At 35.5% G+C, this 13089-nt stretch overlaps 1 protein-coding gene across 3 annotated transcripts in view; it reads right to left on the bottom strand.

The window, feature by feature from the left end:
- HCFC2 (host cell factor C2) overlaps positions 1–13089 on the bottom strand; it is a 48159-nt gene that overhangs the window by 1891 nt on the left and 33179 nt on the right. Inside the window, exons 14-16 of one of the 3 annotated variants that reach the window (XM_066263106.1) lie at positions 12227–12412; positions 11335–11620; positions 3824–3843 (exon numbers count right to left, since the gene is read on the bottom strand). In XM_066263106.1, coding sequence (XP_066119203.1) covers positions 3839–3843; positions 11335–11620; positions 12227–12412 — 477 coding nt within the window. In that variant the 3' untranslated portion in view covers positions 3824–3838. Of the gene's footprint in view, positions 1–3823; positions 3844–11261; positions 11621–12226; positions 12413–13089 lie in introns of those variants that run through there. The other 2 variants (XM_066263089.1, XM_066263097.1) reach the window with 2 other exon arrangements.

The following is a 13089-nucleotide window of genomic DNA, read 5'->3' as shown; positions in this document are numbered from 1 at the left end:
AACTCTAAGAAAAAACATAATTGAAAATAAAAATTCAACAAATAGAAGAGAAAAATACAGAATGAAAAAGACAAGGGCAAGGGGGAAGCAGACAAAAAAACCAACACATAATTTATGATGAGGACCTAGATATAAATCCAACATATTTGTAATCGCAATAAATATAAATGTCCAAAACTATCCAGTTAAAAAGATTTTCTTTGGTCTTTTTTTAAGTGTCTCCTGCAAACTCAAAATGTAAGAAAGAACTAAGATATTAAGATAGAGACTAATCAAAATATTGCTATAGTAAGTAACAACAAAACAACGGGAGCAAGCATTCAGAAATAGAGTGACTGCATAATTATAAAGGGTGCAATACACCAGGATAGAATTCTAAAGTAGGTTGCCCCTAAGAATAAAGTAAAAAATGATAGAAAGATAATAATGGTAACTTCAAGCGATATTGAGAATCTATCATAATGAGGTCTTGAGACCAGGAAATAAGAAATCAAGTGTAAGGTAAATCAGTACACAGAAGATTTGCACAGCACAACTATTAAGTTGGATCTGTTGGATACTATACTCCACAATTGGGGAATACACATTCTTTTCAACTATATGTGGAACATGGAGAGAAAAGGATCACATGATAAATCATAAAGCTAATCTCAAATTTCAGAAAACTGAAAACTTATAGCTCATTCTCTGGCAAAAATAAAGATTAAAGAACTGTAACACTTCATTCCCCAACATCTCCTCCAAAAGAACAAACATAACTATAACATACCCTGGGCATTTGGAAATAACTGTAAAAATAACTAATGGGTTAAATATTCAAAGCTCTGGAAAAACTAATTTTAAAAAAGTCACAAATAAACTAGCAGGAATGAAAAGGGGTCATAACTCCAGATGCCATAGAAACTAAAAATATAAAGATAATGTGGCTAACTTCTTATCAAATTTTAAATTAAGATGAAACAAATTACTAGAAAAAGTTATTAATTAAAACTGTGTACTCACTTTGGCAGCACATACACAAAACTGACTCAATAATAAAATCCTAATGATCCTATAACCCCTAAAGCAGGGGTCCCCAAACTTTTTACACAGGGGGCCAGTTCACTGTTCCTCAGACCGTTGGAGGGCCAGACTATAAAAAAACTATGAACAAATCCCTATGCACACTGCACATATCTTATTTTAAAGTAAAAAAAACAAAACGGGAACAAATATAATATTTAAAATAAAGAACAAGTAAATTTAAATCAACAAACTGACTAGTATTTCAATGGGAACTATGGGCCTGCTTTTGGCTAATGAGATGGTCAATGTCGGTTCCATATTTGTCACTGCTAGCTGTAACAAGTGATATGACTGGCTTCCGGAGCTGTGACGCGTACGTCACCAGAAGTAGTACTGTACATGAGCGACGCCGCGCTTTGCGGTGCCGCCATATACAGTACTCCTCTCACTGACCACCAATGAAAGAGGTGCCCCTTCTGGAAGTGCGGTGGGGGCCGGATAAATGGACTCAGGGGGCCGCATGTGGCCCTCGGGCCGTAGTTTGGGGATCCCTGCCCTAAAGAAATGGAAGATAGAGTTCAAATTCTTCTCTTAATGACAAATGTCTTTGAAGACAAGGTCCAAGTTGAAATTTCCAGACAACTGGAAAGCTCATTTCACGAGGCTAGTCTAACCTTGATGCCAAGACCAGACATGAAAGGAGTATTACAGGCTGATTTCAGTCATGAACATAGGAGCAAATATCCTAAACAAAGCACTGGCAAATTGAGTCCAGCAATGTATTAAAATGTGTGTGGGCACACACACCTATGACCAAGTTGGGTTTATCCTAGGAATTAAAGCTTGGTTCAATATGAAAAAGTCAACTACCATAATTTTAAACATTAAAAAGAATTTTAACATTAAAAAGAAAACAATTCCACCATTTAAATAGATGATAGAAAGCAGTAAAATTAAAACATCCATTCATAACATAACAAACTAGAATTAGAAGAGAATCTTCTTAATCTAATAAAGGCTCTTTGTGGGGAAAAAAAATACTGAACTGAAATGTTGAAAGCACTCCCTTTAACTCAAGGATAAGACAAGGATGTTCATTATCAGTTCTTTTCAACTATACTATACAGGTCTTGACCTGTGCAGCAATATAAGAAAAAAAAATTTTTTTTGAGTTATAAGAATCAAAAAGGAAGAAAACCTCACTATTTGTAGATGATAGAATTATATGAAAAAAAAAATTAGAAAAAATAAGTAGATACTAAAATTGGTAAAAGTTTAGCATGGTTGCTGGATCTAAAGTCAACACATAGCAACAATATACTGTATCTATAATCAGCAACAACCAATTAGACTAGAAAGTATAATTTTTAAAAAAACTTACCATAGCCTTAAAAAATATAAAACTCCTAGGAAATCTAATATAAGACATGAATACCTTTATGGAGAAAAGTTATTAAATTTTATTGAGAGATATCAAAAGATCAAATAAATGGAGAGATATACAATGTTTTTGGCTATGAAGACTCATTAAAAAGACAAATCAATTTTCTCCAAGTTGGTCAAATTCAATGCAATTACAAAAGATAATACACAAACTGGGAGAAGATATATGCACCATGTTTAAATGACAAATAATTGGTATCCAGAATATATACAGAAATCATATGAATCAATGAAAAACAACACACAGAAAAATGGGCAAAAGACATGAATAGGCATTTCACAGAACAGGAAACATTTTTATACAGAGAGAAAACTCAACTTCATTAGCAATCAGGGAAATGCAAATCAAACTCACAGTTAAGACACAATAGCCATCCAATTGACAAGTATAAAAGACAATCAAGACCAAGTGTTTGCTAAGATGTGGAGCAATGGCACTCAACTGCAGCCAGTGGGAGTGTAAACTGGGACAAATGCTTCAGAAACAGTTCAGCATGACTTCTTTACATCATTATAAATTATTGAGGATCTCAAATTGCTGTTGCTCATGCAGGTTATATTTATCAACCTTTTCCCTATTAGAAATTAAGAGACATTTTCAAAACACAAAAATATACAAGTACACATTTGATTAGCCATCAGGGTGATGATAGATAGCATCATATATCTGGAAAACAATAAAGTCATGAAGAATGAGAGTGAAAAGGACAATAATGTCTTAGTATTTTTATGGAAATAGTTTTGTCCTCACAGACCCCATGACAGGATCTCAGGGACCCTTAGAGGTCCCTGAACCACACTTTGAAAACAACTGCCCTACAGCAACCCTTGCCATGTGCCACCAGGATATATGTGCAATAATTCATTCATTCCTCTAATATGTGTGGAGTGTCTACCATGTGCCAGGTATTGTTTTAGACACTGTGAATGTCTAAACAGACAAAAATCAGACAAAATAGAAAAAACTCCCTGTCCACATGGGGCTTTCATTGTACTTGGCAGAATGATCATAGCAGCATTGTTTGTAATAGCCAAAACCTGGAAATAACCCAAATTTCCGAGAACAGAAGAACAGATAAATTGTGGTACAGTCATGTAATGGAATACTATACAGTAGTGAAGACAAATGAAATAGTTACATGCATATACATGATGGGAATTTCAAAAACAATTGTCAGGAAAAAGTCAGAAGAATACATACAGCATAATACCATTTACCGGTACATAAAAGTTCAGAAACAGGTAACTCTAAACAACTTATAGGGGTACATAACATAGATGATAGAACCATAAAGAAAAACACTGGAATTATTTTTTAAAAATCCAGAATAATGTTTACCTTGTGTGGTGTGTGTGGAGGGATTCTAGGCATCTGAGAATGTTCTAATTCTTAAGCTGATTGTTGGGTATATGCATGATCATTTATTTCACAATTATTATAAGAATAAAAAATAAGTATAGGGTTATATAAGACATAATTTCACCAAAAGAGAGGGAGCATCTCCCCAACATTTCAGTTACTGCTGTGCACTGCAAATCAGCCAATTATTGTCACTAATGGGGAAGAAGTACATGATAATATGAAAAAAGGAATCTGTATGGCTGTTCCTCACAGAAGCTAACTAGGCTCCCATAAGGTCAGGATCCAATGAGATTATAAGCAGTGTTATAGCACTACTCGGCCCTGTATGTAGGCTTGGAGTCACTGGGATAATTCTGGTTAATTGGTTACTTTGTTCACTGGGTATAATTAGTTGCATAAAGTGAGAATACAATAATAGATTATGTAAATTCCAAAATAAACCAATAAGGATACCGCCTCTTTACTGAATTCTGTTGACTTTCAAAACTACAAATTCCCTTTGGCACATTTTTCTAGTAACGCATTGACATGTTAAGTAATCCAAAAATACAGAAAGTGCATAGCTATTCAGTTTCTCCACTTCTGTCAGTCACAGGTGCCAGTTTGGTCACACAAATGTTATAAACAATTCTGCAATCATGTCTTCCAAGGTCATCATTGGCAGTAACACTTTGCAGATTAAACAAGACACAGTTAAGGTGCAATTTCTCCTGATTCAGGGTATTAGCTATCAATTTTGGTATACAATTAAAAAATTGAAAAAAAAATCTTGAAACCTTCGATCTTTTCCCTGTACCCAAACATGGCAGTCTAAAGTGATCTTGAGTTAGGGAATCGGTGCCAGAGGTAGACTAAGCCCGACAGTAAATGGCTGGCAAACCACTCCCAAGAAATGGGGGAGCAGGAAATAGATTCCCCAGGGCCAATCTCCCCAACTGTGTCTAATACAAGGGTATCAACTCATCAGAAATTCCAGACATTGGTATAGCTATTTAAAAATCTCAGGCGGCTAAAGACCCAAATCTTACCCATATTTAAGCTGGAATGGGCAATGCCACCAGGGGGTGCTAGCCGGCAACTGATAGCAAGATGATTTTGGATCAAGCAGAGACCTTCAGGACTCTACCCACTCTCTTACATGTTATGCCATCACGAGTGGCACATGTAAACTTTTATTTACTATGTTAGATAGTAATTATACTTGTAGCTCTGTCCTCCCTCTCTAATAAGAATCAGAGAAAGTAGGAGGGAACCTTTCTCAAGTTCTTAGGGGACTTCTACTCTATCTCCCCAGATAGAAGGAGAAATGGTTAATCCTTTTGGTGAGAGCCAGACATCTACTTGACCATGGTTTACTAGTGGAAAGAGTTAACTCTGTTCAAAAACAAGTACCAGCTGGTCCCTTTAATTTTTAACTGTGTATGCTCAGACACAGAGGGTTCTCTTTATACCATCCTCAATCTCATGCTAAGAAATGTATAATGTCTTCTTTAGCTTCTTGTCTCTGGGGGTAAGGAGACCAGAAAGGGGGAGTGGGTAGAATGAGGGACCATCTCTTTCTCTGTTATAGCTTTCATATCTGATACTCCACTGATTCATACTTTTTACACTTTTATCTTCAGAGGTTATATGTAAACACCCTGACATCTCTGAGTACTCTGCAAAGACTTGTTGCTGAATCAGCAAATCAAATCAGGAAATAGAAAACCTTTCTGTTGCCTCCACAGCCTATACCTATGACTTCCTAGCCTTCTCTCTACCCAAGGCCAAAGGGGCTTCATAATCCTGTATTCTCAAGACTTTTGAATTTGAGGTATGGGCATGAGTGGCAGTCAGACTGTGAATTTGATGAACTTTAAGTACCAGAGTTCTTGTTCAATTCAAGTTATCCAAGATACCAAATATACAAAAGAACCTCACCACACTTTGTTTTCAGATGACCTTGCTAAGAGCAATAGTCCCACAAGTGGACATTTTCCTGATTTTAGTTCTGCAGAGGTTGGAAAGAGGAAACGAATCCAAATAAGATAAAGAAATCTGCTCTGAACAAGGAGACTGGTATCTTTGGACTTTTATAGCCTTTTCTTTCCTTATTCAGTTTAGGGAATTCATTATTTCTCCCCAGAATTTTGTGATTCGTTTTTCTATGCATGATAAAAAAGTCTTTTCCTGAGTTATAGGAATATTTAGGTATAGGGATTCCCAACTACAACTGGGAAGAAAGGTATGCCAATGTTATCTTGTTTTCCAGTAGTGTAATAATCCTTTGTCCCACAAGCTCAGAGGTGACAACAGTGACCTGACTTGATAAGTAATGGAATCCAGTGTGGTTCTAATGCTGGTGTTCCGTGTCCTCCAGCAGTTCTCTATGCTTAATTACTAAAAATAGGTAGTTTTTTTTCTAATGTTAGATAATTACCCATGGCTTTCCTATATGGAAATCAGAGAGATTAACTTTGAAAATATTTTTAGCTCACTCTCCTGACCACCCAATGTTAAAAACCATAATCCAGCAATGCCCAATTATTTCACTAAACACTCAGATCTTTTTAGACCAAAGACTTCCTCTTGAGATCTATACATATCTATACTGAATACCTTTTAGCCTACTAAGTATGTGACATAGCCCTACTTATCCCAGAATATCTCTTAGGAACCTAAGTAACGGCAGATAGGTTAAAATGAAGCTGAAGTTTGTACTTCCTCCAAAGCCTTATTAAATCTGCTACCAACGCTTTCCCTTTCAAAGCCTCCCTCCTATTTTGACCTCAATCTGAGAAGGGGGAATGAGAGTGTAGATAGATGTAAAGGTGATAATTTTCTTTAATAATTTGTTAAAATATTAAGTACTAGCTAACTGGGTGAAATGGAAGAGATATAAAGACGCAGTCTCGGCCCTGGCCGGTTGGCTCAGCGGTAGAGCGTCGGCCTAGCGTGCGGAGGACCCAGGTTCGATTCCCGGCCAGGGCACACAGGAGAAGCGCCCATTTGCTTCTCCACCCCTCCGCCGCGCTTTCCTCTCTGTCTCTCTCTTCCCCTCCCGCAGCCAAGGCTCCATTGGAGCAAAGATGGCCCGGGCGCTGGGGATGGCTCTGTGGCCTCTGCCCCAGGCGCTAGAGTGGCTCTGGTTGCAACATGGCGATGCCCAGGATGGGCAGATTATCACCCCCTGGTGGGCAGAGCGTCGCCCCTGGTGGGCGTGCCGGGTGGATCCCGGTCGGGCGCATGCGGGAGTCTGTCTGACTGTCTCTCCCCGTTTCCAGCTTCAGAAAAAATGAAAGAAAAAAAAAAGACGCAGTCTCTGTCTCAAAGACCTACCATCTGGCAGAAGGAAAGGAACTAGTCCAACAAATAAGGGCACAAAGCTTATAAGATGATTTAACAAAGGACACTGGGGATATGAGAAGGGGTCGACTCTACCTAGAAAAGGAGCATGCCAGGAAATGCTTCATCAGGGTGGCAATATTTGACTTGAATCTTGAAAACACAAATGGAGACCAGTGGGAGGGGGAAAGCGGACAGAAGGTGCATAAAGAGAGGCAGAGCATGGTATCACAGAAACTAATAAAATGTGCAACGGTCAGGACTAAGTATAATAAAAGAATCCACTGGATCTGGGTGACGAGAAGGTATCCCTGACCTCTGCTAGAGCCATGTTGATGAAGTAGCAGGACAGAGGCCTAGCTGCTGTGAGTTCAAAATGGGTGACAAGCATAAGGAAAAAAAAAAGATTTCACATACATCTAGAATCTAAAAATATAAAACAAATGAATAAAACAAAACAGAAACAGACTCACAGCAAGAGAACAGACTAATGGTTGTCAGAGGGGAGAGGGTGTGGAGATGGGTGAAAAGGTGAGCCGGAATAAGAGGCACAAAATTCCAGTTATAAATTCACAAGCCATGGGGATGTATAGTGTACAACACAGGGAATAATCAATTATGTCATAATAACTTCACATGGTGACAGATGGGTACTAGACTTACTGTGCTGATCACAGCATAAGGTATATATAAATGTTGAATTACTATGTTGTACACCTGAAACTAATACACTATTGTATGCCAACTATACTTTAATAAAAAAATTTTAAGAGTAAATAGAAGACAAAAAAGAGGTGACAACCAGTTTAGACTGTTTTTTGGAGCAACTTGCCTTTTTACAAGCATAGTAGTTCAGCTACTATTAGGGTTAGGCTTTACATTTCTATAAGAAAATAACTTCCAAACATACTACACTAACTTAAAAACAAGTTTTTAGACACACTGCATTCTTTATGAACCTGCCTATAACATAAAAATCAACATTTCTACATATTTACTCTGCATCACTAATATTTCTTTCAGAATAGTTCAAAATAAATAACATCTATAATTGTTACAGTAGAAAAGGTGCTTTATTTTACATATCATTGGTACAGAATACATAAAACTGCCTAAAATCAGTCTTGGAAAATATAACTGTCAGTTATATCTTAAATGGTCAAAGACCAAGTCTATTTTGCAACCTATTTCATTTATGACCAGATGACTACAATTATTTTAAATACTAATAATCTCTTCATAGCCAATGTCACAACTGATTTTTCTGCTACAAGTGCTGCAATTTTTAAAAATAAAAATAATTTCAGTCATAGTAGACCATATCTCTAATCAGAACAAATCTTTGCTAGCATACAAGTCTTTGAAACAATGGATCACCAGTTTCACCTTCTTATAAATGATTATATTTATATGATCAGGTTATAGGGCAAGGGGGCGTCATACATGCAATCAGATTATTTCCATTTTTTTTAAAAAAGACAGGTGAAAGTGAGTCAATAATATGCTATTTCTAGTTAAACTGCCCAAGCTGTTTACTAACCTAAAATGAAACCAATACAATATTTTAGAAAACTCAATTCTAAAAGCATACAACACCAAAACCAAAGTTGCAGAGCCCAGGAAGAGGACTGTGGCACAAATACTTGAACATCTGAATTGCTTATCCAGCTAGGAGGAGTAAAGAAATTAATTTAACTCGGTGTAAGTCCTCTTGTGATAACAGCATAATATAGTCCACTTAGAAATATGCCAATCATAAGCTAGATGCACTTTTCCTATTATTTACCCCAATCCATTCTGGTCATGTACACACAGCTCACAGATCTCTTATTAACTGTTAATGTCAAAGCTACAGAGATTTCTCAATGGCATCTTTCGGTCACCAATCATTTATCAGACAAATAAATGTGAGCAGGACTGAATGTACAAATACCATAAAATGATAAATTCTGGGCTAATTCTCAAAGTAAAAACATCAGTTATTTTAACAAATCTCTTGGTAGAGAAAGAATGCCTTTCTCTCTAGAAAATAAGACAGATGTTTGAACCAAAGGTTCATGGTCACCTCTTGGTTTAGAATAGTAGAAGCATTTAAGCAAAGTAAACTAAACCAAATACTAAACAGATATAAATGTGCACACTCAAGCAAAGACTCCATTCTTTGCTTAGTCAGCTTATTCCTTGTCAACAAGAGAAGTACTTCAAGATGCAAACTGTTAATGCAGAGAATAAAGGGTTAAAAACCAGAACTTTTTCTAATAAAGTAAATAGTTCATTAAAATAATTGGGCTTGAAACATATACTAACTAAAACTTTCCATTCTTACTCTTTTTATAACTAAACACACACACATACCACAAACCCTAATATTTAATATGTGCAAAATTGCTTACCATTTATTTTAACTTTGGTTAAGTATTTGTTTAGCCTATATCAGACACATTATGGAAGCTATATAAATGATTACAAACATAATAATGAGGTAAGTTAAAATTCTACTAGTGCAAAAAGCAAGCATATGCCAAAAGCAAAGCATATGAGTTAAAAAAAATGCAGAATGAAGCTCTCACCAAGGGAGGTGCTGGAATAACAAACCAGAGAAGCTTCTTGTAAACATTGGAAAGTACAAATTCAAAGATTAAGAATTCATAAAACCACAAAAAAGATATTCTAATAACACGAGAGTAGTGCATTTATTTTACCTTTAGAGTTTGGAAACCACTCATTATGCATCTAACAATTTGCATATTTTCTTCAAGAGAAAATTAATTAGTGAGACATTAATTACAAATACTGTAGTATAAAAATCCCAGTTCTTTACAAAAATTATATATTAAAATATTCTATACATTTTAAATTAGTAACTGGAACATACATATATATCAATTCTGCACAATTAAATCTATTTTTGCTGGGGGTATTATACATGAAGTTGGAGGACATAGTTACTCAGTCAACCTAAACTGGCGTAAGGTTACACGGTATAAAAAACACAGACCTGTGCCCCTGTAGTTACTGCAGCTTCGATTGAGATAGCTTTTCTGCAATTATTGCTCTGTATATCAATTCCCGATATGAATAGGCAGTGACACCATGAAATATCTAAAAGTTTATTAAAATATGTTACCTGCAGCAGAGTATCCACTATGCCTACCTGTATCTTTAAGATTGTAAGGGAACCTGAGTAAACTAATGCTAATATTTCAGTTGTAAAAAAGTTTGTACAATTTCAAGGTAAAAACAATGCAAAAATAAAACATCTAGAGCATTTACAAAAATCTTACAAATGTTTAAAACACTATTTCAAAATTTGTGTCCTTTAAGGTGCTTCTTTCTTTCCTCAATAAGGTGATATATACTTTAATTTTTATTTAAATTATGAATGTTTCAATTCCAGCAAAAGTAAAATTAGGTACAGGAAAGCAGATGTTAAAATGTTCAGATAGACTTCACTTCTGATGAAAATACAGAATTTAAGTGCTGAGGGACAGGTAAGTTAAGTGCTTTGGCCAAAAATATATTCCAATATGTCACCCTATCATGAACCAAGAAAACTCATTATTCTTTTTATATTTTACTATGACTCTTGGAAAATAATAAAAATTTAAAAGCAGAGTTTCTGAACTTGCCTCTTTCTTCTAATTTCTTAAGCTGTGCTAACTGTAGATAAAGAAATAAAATGGTTGCTAATATTAGTATCACAAATATTATCCAGTAGAAGATAGTTGTTAGAGGATCACTGCTCATATATAATAATGTTAGAGGGAGGACTTGAAGACAGGACCTTTACAAGGTAGAAAACATCAATAAGACAACACATCGTACAATAGCCAGTTACTAGAATCAGCTCAGTAACTCTAGGATGACTGAGTTACATAGCCTTTATAAAATATATTGGGGTAATAAAGCCTTCTAGATTTTATCTTAATTTTACTATTCTCTTTTATAAAAGAGCTCTAACTATAACAAAGAATCCATATACTAATTCTCAGAGAGTCTTTGCTTCTTTTCTATTTTTATTTGGATCTAGAATTGAGCAAATACATTTTAAGAACTTACAAATTCAAATTCATAACTGCCAGAAATACAAAGAAAACTCTTTTGAATGACAAATCTTTATAACCAGTTACTAATAAATAATCATAGTCACAATAGCTTTATTCAAAAAATTCAATTTAAAGGTGCTTTTTTATTGTTACCTTGAAGCCATCGAACTTGTGTAGCTGGTCCATATCCCTTTTCATTCTTTGCTGATATTCTGAACACAATGGCAGGTTTGGATGTATAATCAATATGTGCATTTGCAAGTTGCCCAGCAGTTACTATACACGATGTCTTAAGACCACAATAAATCCTCATAAACACAAGTTGACTTGGATTATCTTGTATTTGTGCTGTACGGATTGCCAAGTAGGCTGAATACTCCAAAATATTTCCAGAAGGTGAAGTTGGAGGTTCCCAGGAAAGATGGATACCCTCAACATTCTTTAGGAGAGGAAAGAAAAAACGAGGTAAAGGTTCTGAAATTTTCTCTGCTATCATTTATGTTGATTCTATCTTTAGAACACAAAAGGCAGCTTTTTGCTAAAGTAATTGCATTAGATGCTAGAACTTGCATTGTTGAGTTTTATCTTAATTGGATCTGCAATGTTTAATTCATGCCCACTTTCAAAAACATAACTACGCTTAAATGTCTGTCTATGTACTATTCTAAGAAAGAGGTTTTTTTGCTTGAAAGCAAACCTTTTCTTCTCTAAGGAGGGTCAGGACCTTAGGATATAATATAATCCAATTTTATGTAGTCTGTTAAAATTTTCCATCACAAGCATTTTGGTTCCACGAACAAGAACAAAATTAATACTAAGAAGCATACCATATCTCTCTGACTTTCTGTAATCTGAACTCTATAATTCTGCTTGAAATGTGGTCCTTAAAATATGGTAGTAAAAAATATTTTTTAAACTTTTAATTCACCCCTTGAAATAGCTCTCATTTCATCAGACACTAACAAAAATCTCTAAACTGACAATTTTACTTCATGTACAAAGTTTCAAATAATTTAAATCATCAGGTCCTGACCTGACATCTCACCTTTGAAATTCTGACTGCAGACGGAGCTCCAGGAAAGCCAGGAATACAAGTTTTAAATTCACTGATTTTGCTGAAAGGGCCTATTCCACAACCATTGATAGCAGCAACCCTGAATTTATATCCTGTGCCTGGAACAAGATCTTGTTTCGTAAGTAAATTGTAGTCAGGTACGTCTGCATTTCCTATCTAAAATGTAATAAATGCAAAAGTAAAGGAAAGGTGCAATTAATTATTTTTTTAAACAAAACTTTTAAAGAATGATATGTTTTAAGGTTCTAGTTCACACTTATTTCCCTTTTTTCACACATGGAATGAGCCGTCCATGTGTGAAAAAAGCAAGCCCATGAACTGGTGGTTCTTGTTTGAAGAAATAGTTCTCCCTTAGATAATAAAGGCAGATGATGTATTGCCTGTATCAGATGGTGTGCTGTAGAATTGTGCACCAGAAACCCGTATAATTTTGTTAACCAGTGTCACCCCAATAAATTCAATTAAAAATAAAATAAAATAATTTTTTTTAAGTAACCTTTCCAGCTCACAATCACTGATTATAAAAAGAAATGTAAGGGTGGTCTGCACATGAAAAGTATGTAGGTAGCAAAAATTAACAGCAACTGCCGAACCCATGGTACAGTGGAGAAAGTGTTGACCTGGGATGTTGAGGTAGCCGGTTCCAAACCCTGGGCTTGCCTGGTCAAGGCACATATGGGAAACAACCACTGCAAGTTCATGCTTCCTGCTCCTCTCCCTACCCTGTCTTTCTCTCTCTCTCATCTCTCTGAAAATAAATAAAAAAAATATTTTTAAAAATTAACAGTAACTGTAAACAAAATAATAACTATCTCATCTCCATGCTGAATAAA

The sequence above is a fragment of the Saccopteryx bilineata genome, chromosome 1, assembly GCF_036850765.1.
Source record: "Saccopteryx bilineata isolate mSacBil1 chromosome 1, mSacBil1_pri_phased_curated, whole genome shotgun sequence".
Taxonomy (NCBI): domain Eukaryota; kingdom Metazoa; phylum Chordata; class Mammalia; order Chiroptera; family Emballonuridae; genus Saccopteryx; species Saccopteryx bilineata.
The sequence above is the reverse complement of the archived record's forward strand: the minus strand, read 5'-3'. Positions and strand labels throughout refer to the sequence as shown.